The sequence below is a fragment of the Fusarium odoratissimum genome (genome assembly GCF_000260195.1).
Source record: "Fusarium odoratissimum NRRL 54006 unplaced genomic scaffold supercont1.8, whole genome shotgun sequence".
In the NCBI taxonomy this organism is placed as follows: Eukaryota; Fungi; Ascomycota; class Sordariomycetes; order Hypocreales; family Nectriaceae; genus Fusarium; species Fusarium odoratissimum.
The window spans coordinates 339,840-359,927 of record NW_022158694.1 but is presented as its reverse complement, the minus strand read 5'-3'; the positions used below and the strand labels follow the sequence as shown (position 1 = coordinate 359,927).

General features: G+C 50.3%; 4 protein-coding genes across 17 annotated transcripts; 1 reads left to right on the top strand and 3 right to left on the bottom strand.

Moving 5' to 3' along the window:
- Nucleotides 1-20: 20 nt before the first annotated feature.
- FOIG_05919 (uncharacterized protein) lies at nucleotides 21-4,499 on the bottom strand. The gene is made up of 3 exons (XM_031204825.1): nucleotides 3,463-4,499; nucleotides 1,162-3,415; nucleotides 21-1,112 (listed from the first exon to the last, which is right to left on the bottom strand). Exons 1-3 carry the CDS (start codon nucleotides 4,063-4,065, stop codon nucleotides 151-153), a joined length of 3,819 nt encoding a protein of 1,272 aa, XP_031065074.1. The 5' UTR covers nucleotides 4,066-4,499; the 3' UTR covers nucleotides 21-150.
- Nucleotides 4,500-8,803: 4,304 nt separating this feature from the next.
- FOIG_05918 (STE/STE20/PAKA protein kinase) lies at nucleotides 8,804-14,201 on the top strand. Of its 14 annotated transcripts, none has more exons than XM_031204819.1 (6): nucleotides 8,804-9,544; nucleotides 9,612-10,547; nucleotides 10,595-10,817; nucleotides 10,878-11,909; nucleotides 11,961-12,295; nucleotides 12,345-13,990. In XM_031204819.1, the coding sequence occupies exons 2-6, from the start codon at nucleotides 9,708-9,710 to the stop codon at nucleotides 12,444-12,446; spliced, it is 2,532 nt and encodes an 843-aa protein (XP_031065064.1). In that variant the 5' UTR covers nucleotides 8,804-9,544; nucleotides 9,612-9,707; the 3' UTR covers nucleotides 12,447-13,990. The 14 variants fall into 14 exon arrangements, with proteins under 14 accessions (XP_031065064.1, XP_031065062.1, XP_031065061.1 ...); XM_031204818.1 differs by having other exon boundaries at nucleotides 8,854-8,879; nucleotides 8,953-10,547; nucleotides 12,345-14,201; XM_031204820.1 differs by having other exon boundaries at nucleotides 9,038-9,424; nucleotides 12,345-13,910.
- Nucleotides 12,899-14,265, bottom strand: FOIG_05917 (uncharacterized protein). Its single transcript, XM_031204810.1, has 2 exons — nucleotides 14,219-14,265; nucleotides 12,899-14,163 (listed from the first exon to the last, which is right to left on the bottom strand). The coding sequence occupies exon 2, from the start codon at nucleotides 13,571-13,573 to the stop codon at nucleotides 13,220-13,222; it is 354 nt and encodes a 117-aa protein (XP_031065059.1). The 5' UTR covers nucleotides 13,574-14,163; nucleotides 14,219-14,265; the 3' UTR covers nucleotides 12,899-13,219.
- A 306-nt stretch (nucleotides 14,266-14,571) lies between these two features.
- Nucleotides 14,572-17,469, bottom strand: FOIG_05916 (uncharacterized protein). Its single transcript, XM_031204809.1, has 2 exons — nucleotides 17,168-17,469; nucleotides 14,572-17,038 (listed from the first exon to the last, which is right to left on the bottom strand). Exon 2 carries the CDS (start codon nucleotides 15,983-15,985, stop codon nucleotides 14,897-14,899), a length of 1,089 nt encoding a protein of 362 aa, XP_031065058.1. The 5' UTR covers nucleotides 15,986-17,038; nucleotides 17,168-17,469; the 3' UTR covers nucleotides 14,572-14,896.
- Between the last annotated feature and the right edge of the window lie 2,619 nt (nucleotides 17,470-20,088).

Sequence of the window (20,088 nt, the reverse complement as noted above, 5' to 3'; positions counted from 1 at the left end):
GTAAGCTGAGAAAGATTAAGGCATCTCATCATTATTCTTGATTGTTATTAAATTGGTAACTACGCTTTTCCCCAGCGAATATCCATTCTCTCCATGAATACTCCATATACCATTGCAATTTGTTCAGGAATGGCTAAATCAACCCAATCATTACTCCCGGGCCTTGCTGCTGCCCTCACGCACAGCTTCAAGAATCAGATTCTTAGCCAGCTCAACTCCATCCTTGGTTCCAATAATTTCAATGGCTTCGTCCTTGGCCTGATCACGGGGGACCTGGATCTTGCAATTGCTCTCCTTTCTGATCGAGTTAACCTTGGAGCCGTTGGGACCAATGACATGTCGGTAGGTTCGAGGGTCTGGGAGAACCAGATAGCCTGTAGCATCATTCTTCTTGGCCTGCTCAAGAGCCTTGGCAATGGCATCCTTGGCCTTCTCTACGTTCTCAGATGAACCGCGCAGAACCCAGGGGAAATCGCCATCGTCACCAGCATCAATCTGGACAACCTTCCACGAGTGTGCCTCGGATGTGGCATCGTCGTCATCAGTGATCAGAGGGAGTGCTCCGACGTTAGAGCGAGTAGAAGAGTCAGGCTTAGCAGGCAGAGGTTGACCAGCATGATCAACAGTGACCGAGTAGTTGTTACGAAGCTGGCGGAAGAACTGGCCACCGTTGGAAATGGAGTGGTGAAGGTTGCGAGGGACCTGGATGGTCTCACCCTGTTGCTGCTGAACAAGTCCTTGGATATGCTCCTTAGCCTTGGCCACGTTCTCAGGGCGGCCTGTCAACTTGACGCCAGTCTTGCCATCACCTTGGCGGGGAACGTCGATAGAGACGGTGAACTTGGACTCGAGCTGGCGCTTTGTATCACCACCACGGCCAATGAGCGAACGGTGGTTCTCAATAGGAACATCCACAATCTCAGTGACCTGGCTCTCACGCTCACCCACAATCTCCTGAATACGCTCAACAATCTTGTTCACAACATCAGTGCGACCCTCAATCTTGATAGTATTTCCATCAGCCTCCTGCTTGGGGAACTGAATGGTGCGAGCAAGCTCTCGTCGGTCGTCAGAGCCACCGGCCTTGACGACAATGTCGCGAAGGTTGGAGCCTGTAACAGTTAGTTATTGTGTAAATAGACGTAAAAGGTATAAACTTACCGCCAGCTCCAATGAGAGCCTTGTGGTACTTCTTATCAACATCAAGGGTTCGGACTACGGTATCGTCGAAAACAGCTCGCTTCTCCTCAAGAACCTTCTTGGCCTTGGCGACCTGTGAAGCGGTACCCTTGATCTGAATCTCGACAATATCGGTGTCTCGGTCTTGAGGTACATCAATGCGAGCACCAGTAGCCTGGCGAAGCTCGTCTAGAGCGGAACCACCCTGTCCGATCAGAGATCCGACTTGCTTCTGCTGCACGGCAACAGTGGCGGTAGCCGAATGCTCTTCAAGATACTTGTGAAGAGAAAAGATCTCATCCCGAGCTTCGTCAGCACCCTTCTTGGGACCTCGGATGATGACCTCATCAGGAGCCTGCTGTCGACGAGGTTTGGCACCCTCTTCGGCATCGACATTCGACTGCTCATCATCTGCAGACTTAGCAGATCGAGGAAAGAAAATATGGACCTTATAACGGGTCTGCAGCCGGTTGATCTGGCTTCCCTGAGCCCCAATCAACTCCCTATGGTACTTGGGATCAATCTTCAGGGTGTGACTTGTCTCATCTGCCAATGTACGAGCGAGACTCTGAATGTGAGAGCGAGCAGTCTCGGCCTTAGCCTTGGGCCCCTTGAGCTCAACCTTGCCATCTTGGACCTGAATCTCAACGTCGAAACGGTCTCGAAGCTCACGAATGTTGCTGCCACCCTTACCAATTAAGTGATTGGCAAACTTCTGAGGGAAATCGAAAGACAAAGTGAAGCCTCGCTCCTTCTCGTCCTCCTTCTCTTGCTCCACAAAAGCATTGGACTTGGCAGCAAGAGACTCGACAGCAGAAGCAGGTCCTCTAAGGGTGATGCGAGTTCCGTTCTTCGAGACCCGGACAGGAATCTGGTCCGACTTTCGAGATTCCTGCTCCTTCTTGATGAATCGTCTAAGTCTTTCATGGTATTTGGCAGGTACATCAAGCTCAGCACTAGTGATAGCTTCCTGCTTGTTGATCAGCTCGAGAATGTGCTTCTGGGCATCCTCGAGCCCCTTCTTAAAGGCACGGATCTCGGCATCTGTTGGTTTAGTGCTAGGCAGCTGATAAGGACCATCGGCGGGATCAGGACCTTCAAAGACCAGGAGGACAGGAACATTGCCCTCTGAAGTCTCAGGGACAACAACCTGGACACCATAGTCATTCTTCACTTGACGAGAAATGTTGTTACGAAGGTGCTGGTGGAAGAAAGGGTCAATGGGGATAGCGCTCATGCGGGAGGGAGGCTGGGCATTGACAATGCCAGTGATCTCGGACTGGGCACGAATGGCGTTCTTGCCCTCACGTGAGTAAAGTTCCCAAGGAAGTGCACCGCCTTCTGAGAAAGGAGTGTTGATATGAGTGTTGTAGATCTTTTCCAGGCGCTCGATTTCCCTGCGTTGACGAAGATATCGAGTCACGTTGCTAGCATGTGCAGCAGCGCCGCCGGGGGCGTTGCGGTGGAATCGAGCAATATCCAAGTTGGACATCTGCATGCCCATGGCCAGATCCATGGCCTTCTCCAGACCAGAAGCAACCTCGTCAGCGGGTCCAATGACAGTGATAACGTCATCATCTTCTTCAGTGGGAAGAAGAATGGAGCAGCCAGTATCAGCAAAGAACTGCTCAGCAGGAACACCTCGGTCGCCCACGATGAATTGGTGGCGGCCACGCTGGATAGACAGCTGCTCGGCAGCAAGTTCCCTGTGGAGCTGGGCAACTCGGCGCTCAATCTCGGCGCGAGCTTTTTGCACTGCAGCTCGGTCACCAGCAAGCTGGATGTGGCTATCGTCGTTGCCAGCAGGGGCGAAGATAGGTCGTTCACCAGGGTTGGCAGTAACAGCAGCTGGCCCTGTAGAGTATGCCTGCAGGGGAGGGATGCGAACCTGCACACCACTGTCTTGTTCAAGAGCTTGAGCAAATGCATTATCTTGACCAGCAATAAAGGGATAGAAGGCAGCAGGAATGCCCCGAACCTTAGTCTGGACATTGGCAGACCGTTCGTCAGCAATCTTGAGGATCGCATCTCGAGCAGAAGCGGCAGAGAGGGCATTACCCTCGACAGTCACATCAATGGTAGCATCGTCATCCTCCTCATCGATAGGGTTGCTCTCGTCGACTTTGGGGAGCTGAATCTTGGCACCTGACTTCTCCTGGAGAGCCTTGATCGTGGATCCTCCCTTACCGATGATGTGGGCGCGGGCTGACTGAGGAATAGGAACTTTGATGGCAGCCTAGCAAGTATTAGTTTAGCTCGCGAATTGGAGACACGAAAACTTACTCGAGTACCAATCTGACCGATCAGATCCTTGAGCGCCTGTTGAGCGACATCCTGAGGACCAGTAGCATCAAACTTGTAGCGGCCGTTGGAGGTGGTGCCCATCGAGAGGGTGGCACGAGACTTGCGGTTAAGATCCTTGATGATATCAGGGATGGGCCTCTTTAGCTGACTACGAGACATGATGTACTGGGGATCCAGGGTGACAGACTCGACATTGCGGCCAGGAATGAACATAGATGGCTTGTTAGGGGTAGCAGCACCAGAGGCGGGAGTAGACGAACGAGAGCCACCGTTGGAGGCGGCGCCGTTCGCGGTCTTAGCTCCCCAGATGGGCGCCACATTGGCAGCCTTACCCTTGGGACCACCGAGCTCGGGGAACAACTCATGCGACTGAGTATCGAGAGTCTTAGAAGCGGTCTGCTTGGGAGCTGCTTTGGGAGCTGGAGCCTGGGCTTCGGCGGAGCTAGAGGCCTCGGCAGGAGAACGGATGGGAAGGTCCTCATCAGGTGCATCCTCGACGGTGACATGATGAGGAGCCTCTGCGTGCTTCTGCATGAGCTTCTGAGCAGCAGAGAGCTCGTTGGCGGGAGCTTCGGAAGCCATTGTAAGCGTGGTTTGTTGTTTCGAACGGTGTAGCTAGCTAGAGTCGGTATTGGTGGCAGATGAACTGATGTTGGATGTCAGAAAGGGGTCAATCCAAATCGAATTGGGAGTGTTATGCAAGAATTTTGCGTAGTAAATACTCACCGAGTTCAATTGGCTACGAGAGCAATCAAGCTTTGCGGCCAAATAAAGGTATTGAAAAATTGTGAGGTTCGATAGAGGAGGGATGATCAGATGTATTAGGGAGTCTTGTCTCTAGAACATTGTGCAAGAGACAGCAGACGATGGAAACCGGTAACCAGAAGGGAGAACCAGAGCTGTGCTAGAGACCGTAGACCGAAAATACGACGGACTCAAAGAAGATGATTGAGGTTTGAGGATGAATTGTCATGGACAAAGTTGAGGGTGAGGTGGAAGTTTCTCCAGACCGCGACCTCTCCCCACGAAGTACAGTAGGGCCACCTTTCCTTGGTGCAGGGATTATGCTAACGGAGACACCTAGAATTTACGCGAAGCTTGTCCGAGGCAGCGGGCACCAGTCCTTTTTGAGAAGGCGAAGTTTTAAAGGGGAAAGCGGGGTGGGTTGTGCATTGTAAGGTAGGTATGGTGATATATTCAGCCTTTTATCAACCACAGATTGAAACAATTGCACGAATTTTGTGTAGGTTTGCCTGTCAGGTTCGTGGCCCTCAAGCCGCATTGATGCCTGGATGTTCAAACTTTGAGATGAATTATTCATCGGCCTGTCCCAATAGACGTACACTATCAAAGCCACTATCTCAATGGATGATGAATATAAATAATCCTTTTTGAATGCCGTCATACAGACACCTCAGACTCAAATCTCAAATAGAAGCCACTGGCTCCTCTAAATACCCGTGGGTTCATGGCCCTTTTTCATTAAGTCAGCTGCTACAATACTTGACCTGAGGCTTCCTACCTGCAATATTACCTTTTGTGTCAAACCTTGTTCACGTGTGTTTGTATGCAGGAGAGAGCATTTGAATCAAACGACAGTAAGCACAAATACATGTGTACGTTGTTAATAGAATTCCGACGTATTGAGGCTGCTCCCGGTAGTTGAAGAAGTTCTTAGAAAAGTAATGGCATTCCACCTGCCCATCTACGGCACTTCAATCCCACCATGATATATGACACTCTCTGAACCTGGGACATATAGCCATAAGAGCTGATCTTATTAACGTCCGAGTCAACATGCTGCTTATTTTCCGGTGAGCTTACAATTCACCAACCAGGGAACCTTTTTAAACCATGTTGAGACATTTTACACTGTTGCAATGCGCCCACACCGTTCAAAGATTGTATCACGTCCACCCACACAGTAGATGAATTATATTAAGTGAATCATCACGTCAAATGCTACCAAGCTTGCTGCAGGTTGATACAGCGTTTCTCCTGGTGCATTGGCAACTACTGCAGGTACTGACTGGAGATGGCACACTCCGTCCTCTTGAGGCATAGTGCTGTGGCCTCGGTTCAAGCAACCAACAGGGATTACAACATCCCATCACACGGAATAGTGATGTGGCAGCTGAACAGGCCTGGAGAATGTTGAGATATCTCGTCATGTATTCGTAACTGGTGGTATAGGTTACCCAACAGTATTTGCAAGTATCCGTCAACTTGAATCAGAGCCCATATCGCGACTCATATATCAGCAACTATGGTCGACTGCGAACAGAGAAGACAATCATGTCATGTGAACATGAAATAATGTCCGATGGAACTCAAATCGGTATGCCACTTTGGCATGGGCCCGGCTCTTGCAATTTACATCTTAACAAGGCGATCAGTTCACATATGGCGGACACGTATGTAATCGAAAAACCAGAGAAGTCCGCAGCTGTTCGTATCGACTAACGAGCTATGCGCTGTCCCGGGACTTAACTTAATACAGACAGGCATTATTCCAGCCAGTGCTGGTCGTATGAGTTGTACAAAATTTAGGGCGATTGCCAGTTAAGGGTATCCTGTCGTGGAGCGGATGATAGGTAACTGGCCCGGATCGTCGAGAACATGAACAATCCCAACTTACAAGGTTGGCCCCTGGCATTGGAGGAATTGCCTGTGCAATAGCTTCAGCCAACGAGAATGCAAAGCAATTGAGGATCCAGGTTCCCATATTACTTTTATTTATGATTATTTGTATCTTCTACGACATCAAAGCCTACTGCTACCGTTCCGAGTTTGTCATTGAGATGAGTTGAGCGGTAGTTAAATGGCAAGAATTGAATGGACTTTGAAACGTTGCTAACCGCCCCCAAAGTTGTGCCTTTAAAGCCAGCTACCTGCGGCTCGTCCTCCTTGTCTCGGGTTAAAACAATTGGTCAGTACTAGGGGTATCAAGCTAATGACAATAGCCGTTGTCTTGCTCCAATCCCGGGGGAGACAAGAATGGGTGGTGGAACTTGAAGTCCTCTCAGAACTTGCATGTCTTGGCCCTCCTTCGAGGGTGTAGGAGGAAACTGTCAGAATATTGTTAGAAGCCTAGTAAGCAGCTTTGCTGATTTCGTCCTTGATTTGACATGTCTTTTGATGATTGCTGGAAGTTGTTTGCTTCCCTGAGTACCAAGGCAAAGGCTAAGAAGGTAAGTTCCATAGCAAATACAGATGCTGGCAGAGGAGGCTACCTTAACCAATAACCAAGATCGAGGTCACTGACGGAATGAGGGAGACGCCGTGCGATCACTCAAGGAAACAATCCAGCAGCTGTAAGCATTGGATGCAAGAACCCAGCATGATGAATGGCCGATGAGGGGACAAGTTCATTATTGTGCCCCATCATGACCAAGCTGTAACGCCTACTGAATTAATACTGGGCGCAATATTGCGGTGCCTTGTTGATGCCCCGCACACAAAATTTTCTTCAACTTCAGATGATGAATCACCTACAGCAATAGATCTTAGACATATCAGTATGTCGACTCGGAGCATACGAGAGCAGCGGTTAACAGAGACTGCGTCGGAGCCAACACTGCCCAGCCACGGCTATGGTAAATCACCGATGCTTGACTCCCATTAAGACCTGCAAAATCGTCGGCAATCTCCACCAGCCGCGAGCGTTCTGACCCACGAGGACGGGGCAGTTGAGCTTGAAGTCGAGCTTGTGCCTGTGCTAGTCTCAGCTTGGGAGAGACAGTTGCTTGAGATTGGCCAAGGACTGGCTAGTTTGCCCAAACTTTGATCTCTAGCTTCTCCTGAATCTTCCCGCCCGGCTTTGAGAACAAACTCCACTCAGTCAAGAATCAAGATGCATTCGATTCCACTCACACTTGATCGTGATGAACCTGCGACAGGAACGTTCAATATGTTACTGGTCAGCAGGCATACATCAGGGGGGATGGTAGCGTGGATGCAGCTGTACATATGTATCTGGCTGGGGGTTGTCTAATACAAACAGCGTTGCAGTGCTCGATGAGCAAGATACATACAGATCGATTAATTTTCCACGATAACATGATTTGCTAAGCGCTTGGCCATGATTGTGGTCTAATGACATGCCCAGTTTAACGAGTCATTGGGGTGACATAATGCACACAAGACTGACGTTAGTTATCCAAGTTACAAAACCTGAAGACGTGATTCATATAAGTTTTCTAGTGCGAGTATGTGCAACGAGTACGGAGCAGAGCGAACCGTACGAGCGATTAACATTAGAGGCTAATAAGCGGCCACCGGCAGTAGAGTGCAGCCATAATATGTGATTGCATTCATTGAAGGCTGTTTGTTAACAATGGGTGATTGATTCGATTGGAAACGGCTGGGTTGAGTCTGTAACCAACATCTGTCCCACACTATTGTCTGTCTATTCATTCATTCTCAAATATACCCACCTTCTGCAGCCACCATGCGTCAGAATCAGAGCTCGTCATCCAGTGTAAACGACAAAAATAAGGTGACATTAGCCACTTGCGGTCTATACGCCATTCACCCCGCGTCGTCATCCTGTGAAGCATCCATTTGAGCAGAGCGTTCTTTGCGAGGCGCTCAGGGGGGAAAAAGATGCAGTAATACCATCCATGACCCTCCAACCTTGCCGTTGGTCCAACCACCAAGTGCTGGCAAGATGCTTTCACACTGTCGAGTCGCGCCAACGGCCCGAGGGACAAGAGATGGCGTTGCAACGACGGTGGGGGACGTTGGATGAGCTTGGAACAGGGACAGAAGTTAACGGGAGTTGGGTTGGGTATCAGTGCCAGCTAAATGCCAAGGTACCTTTGCATGAGTTGTCTGCCCCACTGATCGCATGTACCTTATCCCAATATGCTGGGGTCCAGGGTCCAAGCCATTTCTTCGGTTCCTTGCCTATCAGAAACCCAATTAGAGCCATTACGTCTGTATCAACATGAGGGTTTCCAGGGGATTTTACGGAGGACACTGGATCACTTGTAGGAAGCTTTTGAGATCGGATTGGATAGGAAAGCCTTATCAGGCAAATGTTCACAGCTGTCTGCTACCTTACCAAGCATTCTCTGATGGTGCTCAGGCATTGAAGGGCCCTTCATTTTGAAGCATGGGCCTCTTGATGTCTTGTTTCTAAACAACCTCGCTAATCAAGACCCCAATTCCAGTCGTTTGAACAATTCATCATCAGAGAGATCCATTCTCAGCAAGACTCTGCAACCGTGTCACCCCCGCAGGACTCCTGATAATACCGTCAGCATCACGGTAGAGGAGTCCGGAAACACTGACAGCCCGCACCATGTGCTGCACTGCTCTGCACTACACTACGAGGCTGCCCCATCGGCCGTTTGTATCACAATTCTTAAATTCAAGGGCCTCCATGCTACATTGTAATATCTTATCCCACAGCCCAATCCACCTCCCGCATTCCAGGTCATCTCACTCACCCTTCTTGTCGTTCAGTTCCCCTTGATTTGAGGAATACGACACAGTGCGTGTATAATTGTACCTTACGTAGGTTGGTTTCCTGCTCTCATGCTTCCTCTCTCTTATGTACTTGTCTTCCCGAACTTGATCTCCCCAACCCACTTATCCTGTTATCCCCCGAACAGCAGCTTACCCTTTTTTCCTTTTATGAAGTCACCGGGCAGGATTCCCAGGAGAGGAAACGCAGAAGCAAAGGCAGCACGAAACAGAGACGAAGCAAGGCAAAGCAAGTAATTTAATTCCACTTGCAGGACCGCCATCACCAATTCAGCATCGCCACCCGGGCCAAACAACACACCACAACAATATCAATACCCCCCGCGTTGCACTGCGTTGTGCATCCAATCCCCAGTCCCCCCGTCAAACTCCTCCTGTTGTTTGGCTTCGTTTGTTCCCTCTGGTCTTGCTTGATTCTGAAAGCCCAAGGGCCTATCTATCTATCTCTTGAGTGAGCCAGACCTGCACGGCACGGCACTGCATGCACTGCGCATCTCTTCTGATTCCCCTCCCCTTCTCATTTTCCCTGCACACACACCCTGTGACTTGATACCTGTTCTGTTTCTGTCTAGTCAGTCTCCTCCACCTGCTGCTCGTCGGCCCATCACAAAAAAAAATCCCGTACCTAACAGCAGCAGCCCGCCGTCCCCTCTAAGGCCTTTTTTTAGCCCCAAAGGGCCCCCCCAACCCAACTGCCCTCAGTTGACAGGCTGCTTCCTGCTTGCCGCTGGATCATGGACGGCCCCGGATATACCTCTGCGTCGTCTGCGTCTGCTCATACCGCAACTTCACATCGTCGAAAGCTCATCAAGAAACCTCCCACTTACGCCTACGCTCGCTCCTCCTCTGGCTTCGATGGTGGTGCCTTCGACGCCCAGTCCCTCGAGAGCAAACGCAGTTCCCAGAGTCTGAGAAGAGCCCCCAGCGCTCCCCCAGCCCGGTCAAACCCCGCGACCGTGTCCGACTGGCAAGACTCTGATCGATCTCATCCTCAATTATCCGCCAACAGCAACACCCTAAGACCTGTCCCATCGCCCATCTCACCCCAGGGCGACTTCACCCCCGCTAATCACTGGGCGCCTGTCCCCCGTCATCCCGACCGTCTCTCCGATTCTCACCTCCGCCCTCTCAGTAAGACAGCCGTGCCTGACGACCTGATCGGCGCTCCTTTTGACGGCGCTGCTATTCTGAACCGCATCGAATCGATAAAGATTCCTAGTCCGAAGGCTGCTGCCCCTCGTCAATTCCCGCCCCAAATCGTCAAGGCGCCCACCGACTCTAGGCTTGCTAGCCCTGCCCTACGAACTTCGACCAGCTTCTCCGCGATGGACTCGTCTTTGAACGAGAAGAGTCTAGGCGGCCCAAGGGCTCCAACTGATGGGCCTTCGGTCAACCCCAAGAGATATTCCGACGATGGCAAGGACCTCAAGCCTGCTGTTCTGCGAAAGAAGTCAGGATTTTCCGGTTTCATGAACAGTTTGGTAGGATCGCCCAAGAAGCCCGTTATCTCTGCACCCGAGAATCCCGTCCACGTTACTCATGTTGGCTATGATAGTTCCACAGGCCAGTTCACAGTCAGTTCTCCCTTCTCTTTGTTCTTATACTCGTTAACAGACTCTAGGGTCTGCCAAAAGAATGGCAGCGGCTTATCAACGAAAGCGGAATTCCTGAAAAGGAAAGGCGAGAAAACCCGCAAACTATGGTTGATATCTTGCAGTTCTACAAAGAGACCACGGAGAGGCCCCCAGAGGATCAGGTCCTTGAGAAATTTCATCATGCTGGTCAGTATGCCACCTCTCCGGCAACTGCAGCATCACCGGGCATGTACCCGTCAAACTATATGGGTATGTCACCGAACAATATTTCACCTACGAACCACAGGTTTCCAACTGTCAATCATGAAGGAAGTTTTGAGAATCCCCGAGCACCACCGCCTGTTCCCCGAGGCCAGGTTGGTAAGGACCTGATGCCCAGTCGCCCAGCCCCGAAACCGCCCGTCAGCATGAGCAATCGACATATGCCTCAAGGCGCATACTCGACCAAGGACTCAGGCATCGGTATGTCTCAGTCCGGCGACGAATCCTACGGCATATCAAAGGATGCTGGCCCTATGCTCCCCGAAGAGCACCGATCGAGATCCAATTCGCGCGTCACTGGACCTACATACGCCCCAACTGCACCGCAACCCAACCCACAGCTCGCTCAGGCGCAAGCCGCCGCTTATCAACAACAACTTATGCAGCAGCAGCAAGAGCAAGCCATGGCCCAGGCCCAAGCTGCCATGTCTGGCGGCATCGGCCGTGCTCCTAGTAAACGAACTCCTCATCCCCAGAACCCGAACATGCAAGCAGCTCCTGGATACGGCCGTGCCCCCGAGTCTAATGGTATGCACAACGCTCCTCGTCAGCAGGCTCCTGGAGCAGCCGTGCCTGGGGCTAGGCCACGACACCGGGCTCGTCAGAGCGCAGGTCTTGATATTGTTGCTGCCCTTAAGCGCATCTGTAGCGAAGGCGACCCTCGAGACATATACCGAGGATTCAACAAGATCGGCCAGGGTGCATCTGGAGGTGTTTTCACTGGTCACGAGCGTGGCACGAACAGGTTGGTGGCTATCAAGCAGATGAATCTCGAACAGCAACCTAAGAAGGACCTGATTATCAACGAGATTCTTGTCATGAAGGATAGTTCACATCCCAACATCGTCAACTTTATCGACAGTTATCTATGTGGTGGCGAGCTGTGGGTCGTCATGGAGTTTATGGAGGGAGGCAGCCTTACGGATGTTGTTACCTTCAATATCATGTCCGAGGGACAGATCGCTTCTGTGTGTCGCGAGACCCTTCTTGGTCTGCAACATCTGCATTCCAAGGGAGTCATTCACCGAGATATCAAGTCGGACAATATCTTGCTATCCCTAGAGGGCAAGATCAAGCTGAGTGAGTGACAAGTGTTCCAATGGCGGTGCAAGGCACAACTAACCGTAACAGCCGATTTTGGATTCTGTGCGACCATCAACGAGGCCCAGAACAAGCGAACAACCATGGTGGGTACACCCTACTGGATGGCGCCCGAGGTCGTTACTAGGAAAGAGTACGGGCGCAAGGTTGACATTTGGTCTCTGGGTATCATGGCTATCGAAATGATAGAAGGCGAGCCACCATACCTGACGGAATCTCCCTTGCGTGCCCTTTGGTTGATTGCAACCAACGGAACTCCTCACATTAAGAATGAGCAGGATCTTTCTCCTGTGTTCAAGGACTTCCTATACTTTGCACTCAAGGTGGATCCGGAGAAGCGAGCCAGTGCTCATGATCTGCTGAGGGTAAGCCCCCAATGCTCCCCGGTTAAATGATTCCACTGACCCTTTTTAGCATGAATTCATGAAGCAGTGTGTTGATCTAGGTCAACTATCGCCATTGGTGCGAGCCGCTCGAGAACAGAGGGCGCAAGAAAAGGCTCGCAAGGGGCAGTAGGTAAACCCCGGGAGAAGAGTTCCTCCTGCAGATCCCCCAGTGAGAAAAGAGAGACTTCGCCGACTGTTGCCGGCGTTTCTCAGACGATGATCGATGTATCTCCAAGTCGATACGGTGGTCTCAATTAACGACGTCCCACGGGCACAAACCGTCCTTGGGTCACGATTCTGCATACCCAACTATCTAATGACCATTTTGTTCCACAAATTATTCAACTGTCATAGCAGGCCTTGCATCTTGAAGTTGGAATTGATACGATGCCGCGTCAAGGGGTGGCTCGGATTATGTTATGCGCATGAGGTCGCGAGTTCGACACATGGCAAGAAAAGAAAAACCCAAAAGGTGCCAGCAGGCGGACACCAAGATGACGCCTAGCAGCACATAGATATGACACGCTGGATATACCCCTGCATACGAATTGTTCTTGCACATCGAGTTCGCACTCGAGGCTGGGTCTGTCACGATACTAGACCTGGCCATGTCTCCTCACCAGCTTTGAATCCTAAAAAAATAGTTTGCTTCCTTACATTAGTGCCATGGCTTTTTGGAATGTGTTTGTGGTGATGATACGAAATGGAGTTCTTAGTGTTCAGGTGTCAGTCACTCTGAGTGACTATGTTTTAACAGACCTAACGCTCAAAGCCAATCAATCTAACCGAACAAACGAAGCCAATACTAACCAAACACTCTAACGCAAAGACGACAAGGCAAAACAACAAAATCACTAGACCAGCCTGTGGCGACCATACTTTGTTTCTTCGATGTCTCCCGTCCTACAAGAACTTGCTCTTCTGGAACATGAGGCTGCCTTGCTCCCATTGTTGATAGAAGGGGCTGATATGCTTCCGGACTCTCGAGCAACCTTCGCCCTCTCTGACAGCGGCGTGGCCTTCCATGCCCGTGGGTAGCCCGTTGCCAAGCACCGCAACAGTGCCAAGGGCGGCAGGTCGAGCTTGGTGTTTGAGCTTGTCGTGGGAGTGTGACGAGAATGGTGAGGAGAAGTGTATTGAGTTGCGTACGGAGGCGGCTGCAGCGCGGGCTGGGAGGAGGGTTTTCTTGATGAGTCGGTTACGCAAGGACCGAGCGGCGCGGACCAGCGAGATGGAGGGAGTGCAGAGTAGTTGCATATTTGGAAATGATGTCGAGACCTTTCTTGAGGTGGCGATGTAAAGGATGAGCTGGTTATGTGAACCTGCACTTGATATTGGAATGTTGAGTAGACTATGAAAAAGATATCATGAGCGAGTATGTGTTTTGGTCGTTTTATAAGGAGAAAAGAAGAATAGGAAGAGAAGTTAGAGACAGCAGATGATTGAGAGGCTCTAATCCTTCCGAGTCATTGCATGAGTTAACCGTGCTCACCTCCGAAGACCCCCCTCCATCATGAGCCGGAACGACAATGCGGTCTGCCGGTGGCACCTCGGGGTCCTCCATGATATGCAGGTGTATGTGTCTTGCACGGGATCCTTGGAACGTGGAGGGACTTGGTTCGTTGAATCTGTAGTGTCGTTTCACATGAGTCGTTGTTTATCGAAAGGTTCAGCTCTTTACTTGGCTGTGTCGTAATCTTGAGTTTATGTACTCAACTTTCACTGTGGTACAGAGGGCATTCTTGTCTTGGTTCCTGCATCCTCATGAGACATTTCGCCCTAATGTCTCTCCCATATCCGTCGATTCAGGAGACTGACTCTAGGCATGACCTCATGTCTCCTATTCTCTTCCTTCATGTTAGTATCGGCCCATATTCTCCACCGCCAGTTTAGTTGGCGAACCGAAAAATAAAAAGGCTGGCCGGATCTTTGACCCGGTTCTGATCGTCTCGAAAGCTGCGAAAATAGGAGCGGTGAGAATAACCTAGACCCAAATCATTGGCTCAAGCTGGATTGCCGTTTTCAACATGCAAGTGCCATCGTGATTGGCTGCTCGGGAACATGCGATGATTGATTGACATTGACGTGCATTGGTGGATTAGACTTGGACCAGACTGCACGTGGTTTGGCATTCGGCATTGCACTTTGCGTAGTCAAAGTCACGATCTGCCTCTTGCAGACTTCGGTTGTTAGCGCACGATACCCATTAACCTTGTTTCACACCCGAAAGTCTAATCAAGCGACGAGGAAGGATATTCGTTTATACAATCACCAAAAAGACAAGTGGTTCTTTTTATTGGATTCATTATATGCCATTGGCTATTAAATCTAGATCCTCTGTCTGGATCGCCTCGCTCCGTGTCTAATACGGCAGATTCATCCTGCTCTATGGTATCCAGAGCTGATCTTAGTTTTATCATCATACGTCTCTTTTCGTCCTTGGTCCTTGCTCAAAAAATAGGTCACCAATTGTTTCCGGAACTCCAAACAAAGAAAATCAAATCCTCTTTCAGGGCCTTCCCGATCCAGCCATTCGTAGGAACCATTCTTCGCTAACCGTCAAAATAGGGCGCCGCTCGCTTAGTAGCATGTGTAGCCACCGTCGATGATGCAGTTGGAACCAGTCATGAACTTGGAAGAGTCTGAGGCGAGGTAGATGCAGAGGCCGTTGAGCTCGTCAACGTTACCCAGTCGGTTTTGGGGTGTCAGGGACTTCCAGATCTTCTTCTGGGCGTCAAGCGCAGGGACTCGGTTGAGGGCAGTGTCCATGTAACCGGGAGAGATGCAGTTGACCCGGATGTCGTACTTGGCCCATTCAGCCGCAAGGGACTTGCCGAGTTGAATGACACCCGCCTTGGAGGCATTGTAGCAGCTCTGCTCCTGGGGGAAGTTGACGATGGAGCCAGACATGGAGGCGACGAGAATGATGCTGCCAGGCTTTCCAGCGGACATCATGGCACGTCCAACGGCTTGAGACATGAGGAAAGAGCCGGTAAGGTTGATGTCGATAAGGCGACGGAACATGGCAGGGTCGTAAGTCTCAGCCTTGATGTTGGAGTCGGCGATGCCGGCAGAGTTGATGAGAACATCAGGAGCACCATAGCGCTCGACAACCTCGTCGACGGCAGCGTTGATGGCAGCACCGTCACGAACATCGACCTTGAAGAAGGAGACAGGTAGGCCAGTCTTGTCGTGAAGCTCAGCTGCGGCTTCGTCACCAAGCTCCTGGTTGGCGTCAAAGAGAACAATGTTCTTGGCACCAGCCTCAGCACAAGCACGAGCCATATGGTTTCCAAGACCACGGGCAGCGCCAGTGAGGATGATGGTCTTGCCATAGACACTCATGTTGCGCATGGTGTGGGGGAGCTGCTCAAAGGTCTTGCGGGTGAGCGGCTGAACGATGTCGCTCTCGTGAGAAGGAGCACGAGGCTCGCTGGGGACTCGAGCAGCCGCCTCGGGGACGTTGACTGTGTGCTTGTCACCAGTGCCTTGGCCAGCACTGTAGACTGTGACAGGAACCTCCTTCTCCCGGACAACGTTCTTCTTCAAGTTGGTGTCAATGACACGTTGCACAGGGGTGGCCGAGAAGCATCGCGAGTTCTTGGGGATAGCAACGGCAGGGGCACGAGTGGCGCGGAGGATGTTGCGAGAAATGGAGCAAAATGCCATTGTGAAGGTTGTGAAGGTTGGTGGTTGAGAATAGGTAGGATATGGGTATACAAGAACGGGAGTGATAGCGGGAGAAGAAGTGATTATATATTAGAAGGTCTTGGTCTTTGGTTCAGACACAAGTGCTCGAGCGAGAGAGGGGTATAGAGCGGAAGATGAAGATTGTAAAAGAAGAGTTGAATAGATGAAGGGATTCTCTCGATATATAGTCGAATGGTTGTGGGTCCGAAAGTAAATCACAGATAGAGTGTGAAGTGTGTTGCGGAGGTGGAGGGAGTGCAAGCAGTGAGAGCAATGCAGAGAAAACTCTAGACCTGGGCACGAAACCTTTTTTTTTTTTTTCCTTGTCGCAGAAATTGTATGGTAGGGTCGCTGGGAAAGCTTTTACTTTGCTTGCCAGGTAGAAAGGTAAGGTAGACTAGGTGCAGAATTTAGTGTGGCGGTATGTCCGTGAGGAAGGCGAACGAATGGGTGTGGTGTGGTATGGTGTTGCAAAGTCCTTGGACTGTAAGCGATAAGGTACGGTGCAGATGACTTCAGCTAAGGCTAGAACCAAGGGATCTGCTCTCGTCTGGCGGCTCTGGGGGCTTCTAGTGCTTGTTCAAGGAGGGTAGCAGCGGGGGGCCTGGATTGAGAGAACAGTGGAACCGGGAGTAAGAGTGCAGGCAAAGATAGAATAGTTAGGTATGTGAAGTGCAGATCTCGCGGCAGGAAAACTCCGTAGTCCAAGAGCACGGGATGGACCTTTGGGCAGTGTATGGCAATGCTGTTTGTTCAGGAAAGGCACGTTTCGCTTGTTCCAAATTTAGGTGACTGCGGGAGGACCGGTACTATTTTCGGGGCTCTTCAATAGCGACTCCAGAACGGCAATTCAGGTTATGCTTTGTTCGCTGTGTAGAGCTGATCTGAGATAGATGTCTCGAAACAACGGAGATTCGGGCTTGATCTTCGGATCCGGGACTGGAGGCAAGCTTGGTGGCAAATGCTACCTGAGCTATGGTGCAGCAGAAACTTATCTCTCCAAGGTGGTGCGGAGAAGGTGTCGATGAAAACCTATAACTTGTTAGTCGCCATGATCGTTGAATTTGGCCACAGCAAAAAAAAAACCAAGTGGTTGGCAAGGTTCATGACGTGTTTAAGGCAATGAGAATAAGAAGAAGTAGTTTGTTAGGGACAACGTACAGCTTCAGATGAACTTTTGTTCGAAGCGAGAAAAGAATCTCTATGAAGTCAAAGTCGTAGAAAATGCGTATGTGTGATGACAGGTCATGGGGAACTAGCTCCGACCGGCAATGGATTTATATAGGTTCCATGGCATCCAGATACAATACACACGTAGGTGGAGCAACCACCGGCACGCACGCTTCCTGACACCCAAGCAAGGGAGAACGGTTCTTCACCGACTTCGGTGTAAGACGGTGAGGTCGGATTTGTATGTAGCAAGCAACTGTAGAAATGGTATGGAGGTACATTGGTACGGTTCCTGAATTAGAAGTTTATTAGTTCGGGTCTAAGAAAGGGGGTAGCACAAGCTGGACTCACCTCACCCTCACCTCACATCATGGAGGGACCGGGGCACCGATGTCGCATCAGCCGGGGGCTTCCTCCAAAATGTGAGACGGGATGGGAGATTTGTGATGGTCACAAGATCGATTGCCAGGGCCACTGACAGGGTCACTGCATTTCCTGTCAAGAGATTGATCAAAGACGAGACTTGGACTAGACCACTGCAGAGGCGCATTCAGGCACGCAGAAGCAGTACATTGTGGGGGAGCATTGATTACATGGTCTGAGACTCAACTAGTCTTTGTTTTGAATATTTAAATATGGGCTACCTTAGTACTTCTGTGGGTTGTGAGAAAATTCTATGGTGATTTACATATAGGTAGGCTTGACTAGTTGAGGTGAGATGGTGTTGTTTCCTCTTGCCTCGTCTTGAAGGTATTGCGCAAAGTTGGGTTACATAAGGTATTTTCCAAAGTTCCCAACTGACAATTGTATCATCAGTCAAACAAGGCACTGCTACATGTTCTGTTCTCAATCAATTGATAAACCTGCTATTGTACAGCCGGTCCGGGTTTCTTCTCTCATAACCCTCCGACTTTTTTTTTTATAGCTTTGATAACAACGTGGGGTTCTCCGCTGCTTCTCAATGCCCACATCAGAACATGCATATGCAGCTCTAATTCTGAGGTGACGGTCTAGAGGCAGCCTCTTTTCTCTCCCTTCTATTACGTCTCACATTCACGTCTTTTCCTTGGAGACACAGATACAAACACGACACGACATCATTGCGCGTCCCTCTCTGTTCAACGCCAATCTCGGACAAACAGCCAGCCATTGACGCAGACGGTGGCACGGAAAAAGATAGCTTGCACACCCGTCATCGAAAATCACACCCATTGTCCATGATGAATGAGGTTGAGAGCGGGAAACAAGCATATGGGGCACCCAGGGATTTGATGCACCAAGTGGAGAGAAGATCAATTAGAAACCCAGATCCCATGGGCAGCCGTGGGGAGCTATGGCGGGTCGCGGGGAGCCAACTCCTAGCCTCTAGGGGCTCTTCGGGACGTTGCAGGGGTAGCTCTGGCTGAGGTGGGCTCCACTAGCATTTTCTCGGTAGCTACTCCTGGGACCCCCACCTTTCTCCCTCCCTCTCAACCTCCTCCACAGCGGGCGCTTACATGATGAGGTGGTGATGGGATGGGATGCGAAGTCTCCAACTCTTTGCTGGATAGCTCGGGCAAGAAAAGATCATCCACTCATCCTCCTCTCTCAAAACAAGCAGAGTCGATGCAAGGCCTCATACAGCCCGAGCGTTCCGGGGAATGTTTTGGCCTTCACCCGCCTATTTCTAGGTTCTAGATTGCTGCCCACTTGGCTTGCGGCTGTCCGGCCACCGGCAAACAATTTGAGCACAGACGTGCACGTTGCCTCAACACCAAAGACAATCCAAATAGCAACATTCACTAACTTGTTGATGATGGCTGGCCTCTGAGCTAAACTGGCACCTCATCCGCTGGGGGCTTGCAGTAGTTAGTCTGCCACCAATGGGGAGGCGGCAGCATCTAACGACAGGCTTTGTTCCATCTTTTCTAGGCAGACGAATTCTTTTCCTCCACCTTCTAACTTGGTACACCGCTATCCACGCAACCAAAATACTTACTGCAGTCTGCAAGTGCTTGAATAATGCAATGTAATGTGCTACAGCTACAGCTACAGCTTTCAGACCCGAGCCGAGCTGGGGCACACACGCACATACAGACAGACAGGCATCTGATGTTGCGCGTCCCCTGGACACCACGGAAGGTTTCAACTTTCAATTCCGGGTAACACGGCCGCAATCGCAATGATGCTGATGCTGATGCTGATCCTGGTCCATCCACCACCACCATCCACGTCTTGGGTCGAGTCAGTACTTCCTCACCGAAACCGCTCCAAGGTGAGGGAGATGATAGCTACAAGACATAACATGTAGATACTCTTTCGACTTCGTCTCGTAATGAAACTTCATTCTGACCTTGGATTTCCTTGTTGTGTCAGAACCATATACTCACAAACATCCCTTCTACCCCCTACAATTCTCAAACCCTACTCATAGTCATAAATAATAGTGCTCAGACTACTCACCTCTCGGTGTGCCATCCCACCTCCTTGGATAGACCAGGCTACACCTAGATGGCCAAGACAACCTTAACACTAACCCACCCATTGGCGCCCCCCATTCGTCCATACCACCCTGACCGAGAATGTTCTCTCACTTTCTCAGTTCGTGGTCTGAATGATAGGAAACAATGACAAAGATAGCTTAGTTGTATCAGTGGGGGTTTGGTTTTTTTTTCATTTACCAACTGTAGTCTATTCAATGGTCACAAAAATGACGAGATGAAACTTGCTACGCTTTGTTGATGAGCATGGCGATCATCATTTGTGACTTAATCGAAGCCAAATTTCCATCATGATGACTTTGACGGGGTAAACACCAAAAGACGGTGTATACATCAAACTCGTTATATTTTTGCTAACTCGTTTTATCGAATGACTCCGCTTGTACCCGTTCAGACGACAAAGTAAAAAAAAAAAAAAAAAAAAAAAAAAAA